The sequence below is a fragment of the Seriola dumerili genome, unplaced genomic scaffold, assembly GCF_002260705.1.
Source record: "Seriola dumerili isolate Sdu_G_001 unplaced genomic scaffold, Sdu_1.0 BDQW01000110.1, whole genome shotgun sequence".
NCBI lineage: Eukaryota > Metazoa > Chordata > Actinopteri > Carangiformes > Carangidae > Seriola > Seriola dumerili.
The window spans coordinates 12,257,357-12,264,533 of NW_019174365.1; the positions used below are offsets into that span (position 1 = coordinate 12,257,357).

At 40.0% G+C, this 7,177-nt stretch overlaps 1 protein-coding gene across 2 annotated transcripts in view; it reads right to left on the reverse strand.

Moving 5' to 3' along the window:
• Positions 1 to 1,466: 1,466 nt before the first annotated feature.
• tfap2e (transcription factor AP-2 epsilon) overlaps positions 1,467 to 7,177 on the reverse strand; it is a 12,908-nt gene continuing 7,197 nt past the window's right edge. For both annotated transcript variants that reach the window (XM_022747528.1, XM_022747527.1), the window contains exons 4-7: positions 5,957 to 6,188; positions 3,354 to 3,472; positions 2,641 to 2,779; positions 1,467 to 1,728 (exon numbers count right to left, since the gene is read on the reverse strand). In XM_022747528.1, the coding sequence (XP_022603249.1) occupies positions 1,467 to 1,728; positions 2,641 to 2,779; positions 3,354 to 3,472; positions 5,957 to 6,188 (752 nt within the window). The remainder of the gene's footprint in view (positions 1,729 to 2,640; positions 2,780 to 3,353; positions 3,473 to 5,956; positions 6,189 to 7,177) is intronic.

Here is a 7,177-nt window from a genome sequence, read left to right on the forward strand (position 1 = left end):
TTTCATCCTCTGGGGACGATGAATGTCTGCTCAAAATTTGATGACCGTCAATCCAATAGTTAGATCGATATTGTTGTCTGGACCAAAGTGGTGGACTGAACACTGGCATCCCTACAGCAATGCCAAACGTTTTTATCTGTTTTTTCTGTATAATATCATTATAAAGTGAAAGTCTTTTGGTTTTTGACTGAACTGATGGACACAAAACAAGTGATCTGAACCTGTCACTTTTCACAGTTTTCTGACACTCCATGGACTAAGCAATTGATCGTTCAATTGAAAAAAAAATAGAAAACAACAATTGACAGATTAATCAATAATGAAATTAAGTGTTAGTTGCAGCCCTGAACATGACCTTCCGGTTAAAGTGAGAATAGACTTTGCCCGCAGGAATCAATAAAAGATATCATCATTGTGACACAGAGACAGAGGAGTGGAAGCATTACAACGAAAGCACCATAAAGGAAAAAAATCTCCATTATCACCTTTGAATTTAAAAGTAAGTTAAAGTGGGCAGTTGCAGTTGAAGGCGCCTGAAGGTGCTATTACTTTTATGGTTCTGATATTTCACATGAAAACATAAAAACACAGTCATGAAACTCAACTGATCACTTCTTAATTCTTTAATAATATATTACATTTATGCGTAATACAATAATAATAATAATAACAACAGTAATAACATTGATAATAAACAGACACAGAAAGTACAAAATGATTTGTGTTATTTTTTTAAGTTACCAACACGTAGTACTTCAAAATAAAAGAAAACAAATCTCCTTTAGCTGCCTTTGACTCCTCCTCACCCCCCCTCCCGCTGCAAGAGAACCCAGAGAACTCAATTTCCCATGACCACCCACTAAGAAGAAATACATATGGAAGCTGTGCTTGTCCAATCAGGTGGAGTTAAACGTCTCCCAAAGTTCCAGAGGAGCAAAGAGCAGGTTGTTGTCCCGGATATGGCTTAAGACGCTTCCCAGATGAGTTCAGTCAAAAAAACGTGTGTGTGTGTGTATGTGTGTGTGTGTGTGTTTGTGCGACTGATGAAGGCAGGGGCTCCTAAAACACAGATAAAGGTGGCGTATTTAAGGTGGCATTAGTAAATAAAAAGGGGTAAAAATAATTAAAACCATACTGCCATATGCAGGAACTCATCCTGATGTTTTGTAGACGCCATCATGACACAAACCAGCTACTGAGAAGAGAGGTCCATGCGTCATTTTGAGTGAGGTGGTTGTGGACACATATTACAGTACAGATATCATCATAAACCCCGCCTCCACAACAAGAGGGGCCGCAGGGGTTTCTGGGAGGTAAAAGTCTCAGTTTTTATCCTGAGGGCAAAGGTAAAGACGCAGAGGGGCACGAGTCAGTCTTCCCCCCCTCTTTTCTCTTCCTTTCTGCCTCTCATCCATCCATCCATCCATCCATCCATCCATCTAACCACAAATCTGTCTGTTCTCCCTCTATTTGCGGTGCTTCATCTCCTTGTCGTGGTGGCTCTTCCCTCCACCCTCTCCTTTGTCCAGCATTTTGATCGCCTCCATCAGGTAGCTCTGGAAGGCGGAGAGCGCAGCGCAGATGGCGGGGGCTCCAAATCCGTGGGTGAGCAGGCTGAAGTGGGTGAGGCTTCCCTGGACGCCGGGCTCCAGGCAGGGGGTGGGTCGACTGCCACCCAGTGGAGAACGGTCCTGGGACATAAGGTCCACAAACTCCTTACAGATCTCCCTGTAAAGAGACAAGACAAGGTGTCAGTTTTTTTTATTGCTTTGGTAATAGTGAAATTTATTTCAACAGTGACAAACTGAGTTCAGTGTTGTGTAAAATTATTCAAGTTAGTCTTCAGGAAAAGTAGAAGTAGTAGTAAGACTGTTGTATTTAAAAACATGAAATCTCACAAGTACAGACAAGGAAATCCTTTAAGCACAGACACCAATCAAACATGGATTAATTTGGTGCATTTGTTCAATATCTAATTGATCCCTTTACGGATCAACCTACACCAAAACCAGCCTTCAAAACACCCTTATTATTATTATTTTTTTTAAATTGGGGCTTACCCCTCATTGAAATTTTAAATATGTATCTCAGCTGTCACGCAAAAGAAGGGTCTTTAGATTTTGGGGGAGGGGCTTACAGAAAGACAATTTAAGTGTCAAACAGGAAATCTAACAATTTACACAGAAAGTTCTCGAGTGATTTACCAGGTGGTGTAGCAGGTGATCACTAATGATTTGACTTTAGACTAATTTGGCCTGTATCAAGAACTGAGCTGGCATCTTGCACTAATTGGCTTAAAAAAGGAAAGCTCCTAAAAATGAAAACTAAACAGATACAATCGGTTTAAGTAATTTTTCAAGGACAAATGCCAAAGATTTAATGCGTCAAATCTCTCAAATGTAAAAAATGCTATATTTTATGTCAGTAAATGGAATTTCCTTGCGGCTGTTGGTTTGACAAAAAAAAGCATTCTGAGGATTTCACATCGGGCCGTGGGATTGGAGTTTTCTAATGATTTATAGACAAAACAACTAATTGATTATTTGAGAAAATAATCTGCAGATTAAACAGCAATGAAAAGAAGAAAAGCTGCAGCTGTGGACTAACATGTGCAGAGGAGGTAGGGATGAAAACACTCACTTGGTGGCGAGTAGCATACTGCGCCGTGTTGGGAGCTGCTCGGGCTCGCTCTGCCTGCACAGATACTCAGCTGTGGCTCTGGCGGGAAACTCTGTCTCACACACATAACCAAAGTCCCGCGCCAGATGGACGGCCTCTCCTGGAGGAGGAGGAGGAGGAATAGGAGGAGGAGGGAAGAGAGAGAGAGAGAGAGAGTGAAAGTGTGTCTAAAGCAGAGAAACCGAGTCAGACAAAGTGCAAAAAGGAACACTCTTCTGCATTAGTTACACAGAAAAGCAGCTACTACTGCTGTGTGTTTTTAAGACTCAAAGGTCAGTGCTGCTGTTTAGTTTTCAGATCAAAGAATTATCCCTATAAATGCTTTTTAAATGATGCACAATTGACCGGTGTAGCTGCTCAAGTCGGGTCAGGTCAAGAGACAAACTCTGCAGCCATTTTTCTCACTTTCACTACTCAAACAGTTCACTGCTCTTTGGCTTGGTGAGGCAGCCACAGCTTCAGCTTTTTCAAATGACGCCTTCCACTTGTGTGTGTGCGTGCACGCATTCAGCCATCCATGCTGTGACTGTTTATTCATGTTTGCTCATGCAAAGATATTTCTATGTGAATATGTGTCTGAATCTGTCAGGATATATGCAGGTCACTGTATATATATATATATATGTGTGTGTGTGTGTGTGTGTGTGTGTGTGTGTGTGTGTGTGTTTCCTTACCCTCCACTAAAGATGTTAGGAGAGTGACGTTGGCTGCCTTGCGTCGCCCGGCGGGCAGGTTGAGACCAATCTTCTCCAGACGCTCTCTGAGACAGCGGCCACCATTCTTTGACTTCGCCCTGAGGGGGGACAGGGAGACAGAGAGAGCAGTTTTTAGGAGATGGCCCTTGTGTGTGTGCGTGTGTGTGCATGTGTGTGTGCATGTGTGTGTGCATGGGTGTGTGCATGTGTGTGTGTGTGTGTGTCCCCTTCCCTGTGTCTGTTTGGCTTTATGAGTTTTGTTGTGTTTGTGTGTGCCCGTATCTCTGTATTATATGTATGGTAGGGAATGCCTGCATGAATTTGTGTGCGTGTGTGTGTGTGTGTGTGTTGGTGTATGTGTGTATGTCGTGTGTGTGTGTGTGTGTGTGGTCGCGTGGTGTAGGGGGGGGGGTAGTGTGTGAGTGAATGTGAAGCTGAAATCTCCCTATGTTCCCTGTCAGAACTGATAGTGTCTTGTAGTTTTCTGTGTTTTTTTTTTTTTTTTTTTGCCTTTCATCCTTGATTTTTTTTTGCCTGGTCTCATCTCTTTTTTGATTCTTGTACAGTTAAATTTAAGAATTTCAACATTTATTTATACAGAAACATATATTGATATTTATGTGACAGGCAACAGTGGTACAAGAAATATTCAGACTCTTTATTAAAGTAAAATCTATAGTCCTGTACTCAAAGTCGTACCTAAGTAAAAGGAGCTAAATGTAATTAAAGTATCAAAACTAAAGGCAGTTTTATATTGATGTATTAATATAATGCAAGTATATCTTATATTAATACATTATAGGAGCTGTTGTATTATTGTAGAAGTAGCAATTCACTGTTCTAGCTGATGGAGCTGGAGCTAATTCTATCTATTTTATATACAGTTGGGTGGTTTAACTACAACAATGTATCATATTTGGAAACTCAAAATGACACTTTGTAAAATCTTAATTTTCAAAGTAACCAGTAACTAACTATAGCTGTCAAATAACTGTAGTGTGGAGAGAAGTACAATTTCCCCTCAGAAATATAGTGAAGTATAAAGTGGCATAAAATAGAAATACTCAAGTTAAGTGGCAGTGATATATTATAATCGAGGGGGGATTTTGTTTATAACATTTACTACCCTTTAGATCTTTTAATTATGTCCTCTTAAAGTACTTCAGCCTGAAAACCAAATCATAAAGTTGCTCTCTCGCCCTGAGGCTGTGGTTCATTAAACCGCATTGCTTCTCTTGTGATTTAGTCCCATGACGCACATTGGGTCCTTAGCCCTGGCCCTATGGTTAAGCTAAAGTGCTCTTATTCTGAAAAGCTTCATGGAGTACACGGTTGATAGCTAAAGAACATTTACACCAAGAGCCTCTGTCATTTGGTTTCAAGCATTTTGTGTCAACTAACTACATACAAACTATACTCTCAAATCCAGCAGAAGGAAGTGATCTGCATCCCATTCTTAAAGGCTCGGTGTGGAGTAAACATCAGTTTATCACCGTCATATTACTACTGTTACATTTATAAAATTACATTCAACAAAAAAATTATGGTTAAGATGTTTTAGTGGACTGATAGCATTGTACTCCCCTGCAGTGTGTTTCTGTCACTTAGAGTTGAGACTACATTTCCCATAAACCTCAGTTCTTGTCTATCTTTTTGTTTTCTTAAGAAGATGGACGTATTTAATATTATATACATCGAGTGTTTGCTTCTTTTGTACAGTTTCCCTGTTTTCTGCCATAAAGCAGTAACTATGTGCAGTAAAGCAGCAAACACACTTAGTATTAAGTATTAAGTATAAAGTGTTGAAATTCCTTTTATTCTACTGTCTCTACAACAGTTACTGATTTCCTACATTTCCCAGAATTGCTTTCAACAACATCCAGAACAGGGACCATGAAGTTACTGTTTGAAATCTAAGGAGACTTTATACTGTAGATGAGCTAGACAGGCAGTTTGGTGACACTGGAAAGTGTCAGTGATCTAAACTGAGTTCCTTTCTCAAACTGCAATATGTTTTTGTGTGTCACAGCATTATTAATTATTTAGGTTTTTGCTGATGGAAAAAAATGTTATTTTTCTTCCTCTCCTGTGATGGACTTCTTCATTTATTTATTTTTTAACAATGGCAGGTGGTTACTCCAGATAAAAGCAATTTGATTCGTAGGTCCCAATATCAAATCTTGTTTACTGTTGGTGGTGTTACATGGTTAAATGGTAAATTTGAAGTATTTTAACTTGAATTTCCACCATGTAAGTTTAGCCAGTTATCTATAGGAATAAAAGAGAGATACTATATATTGCTACATGACAAATTCAAGTTATTTGAGACATTTCTTTCAAACTTTCAGGCTTGCAATCCTTTATGTCTATTCAAGACACCTTGTGCCAGGTTGCTGTGACAGTTAAACCAAAGTCAGATGTTCCCTCCTCAGACCTCTTCATTTTACTAGTTTTTAGAGACCTTGATGAGTAAGAATCTCTAGTATTTCTTTAGAAAAAGACGTTAGAAATGTCAGACAAGGCTGGGAATCATTCATTTAAAGTGCATTTTTGTCATTGAGTGTAGGCCTTCTTCCTCTCACCTGCGGAGGACTCCGCCCAGCAGAGAAGCGTTGAGGCACTCAGGTGGGGAGAGGCGTCGCTGCACCTCCCCGACCGTCACCTTGTATTTGGAGGTGGAGCTGAGCAGCGACAGGCGACCCGGGACCGAACAGAAAACCTCGGCTGGGTTGGACACGGCCCCCACCCCGAGACCCTCCTTACCGATGGACAAGGCCGACAGGGAGGAGCCGTTCAGCTTGGACGGGATAGGAACTGTGGATGGATGATTAAACAAGGGAGGGATGGAGAGAAGAGGAAGCAAAGAGGAGGCAGAAAAGAGAAAAATAAAGTTTTAGCTTACTACGTACATATTTGAGAGGAAAGAGACATATCAGACAAAAATGTGAAAATTAAAGCTATGACAAGTTGAACAGCAAGAGCAGAGAGGAGAAAAGAGGTAAATGATGAATAAAGACCATTAATCCTAAACATATGTCTTGTGCAATGACAATAGTGCTGTGTGAATGACTGTGTGACAGCGTGCTCCTCCTCCTCCTCTCCTGATTAATCTATTCAGTGTAATGTTCTCCCCTGTGTCAACAGCTCTAATTCTGGAGAGCTGCTTGTTGATTCTGTTGCTTAAACTGCAGGTGGTTACATTTCAACTGTGCATTCTCAAATAGCTTTATATCACACCTTGAAGAGCTCAATTCGCACTCACTTTTCTGCACTGTGGTGGACTTTTTAAGACTTGTTTTGGAGGAGGGGAGGGGGGAAGCCGGAAGCCTGTTTCAACCACTTTAGGAGTTAAAAATTGATCTTATAAAGAAGTATCTCTGTGTTTTGTTAGTTGAACAGGACTTACAGCAAGGTGTTTCCTTTTAAAAGACTGATGAGGGTTTTAAACTGTCAATCAAATCCTAGTATTGATTTAAACTGGCGCAGAGACCACAGTCTATTTGTATTTTCCTTTAAAATATCATCTTTTAAAATGTTAAATTGTGTTGATTAAATTAGCTTTGGAGGCTTATTCTAATACCATAAATCCAATAATTCTACATTTGTATGGGCAGAAATCCTCTGAAATTAGAGGATTGAAAGGAATCAACCCCTTTGCTTATTTCTGCACTTGTGAGGACCATATTTCTTCAAGCATGCAAAGATGAAGTAGATGTAGTAGTGCACCTTTTTTTGTTTAAGGTGGGGGTTTTTTGGACTTCCTTTTGGGTTTATTGTAAAAGGGTCAGATCATCCAAATTATA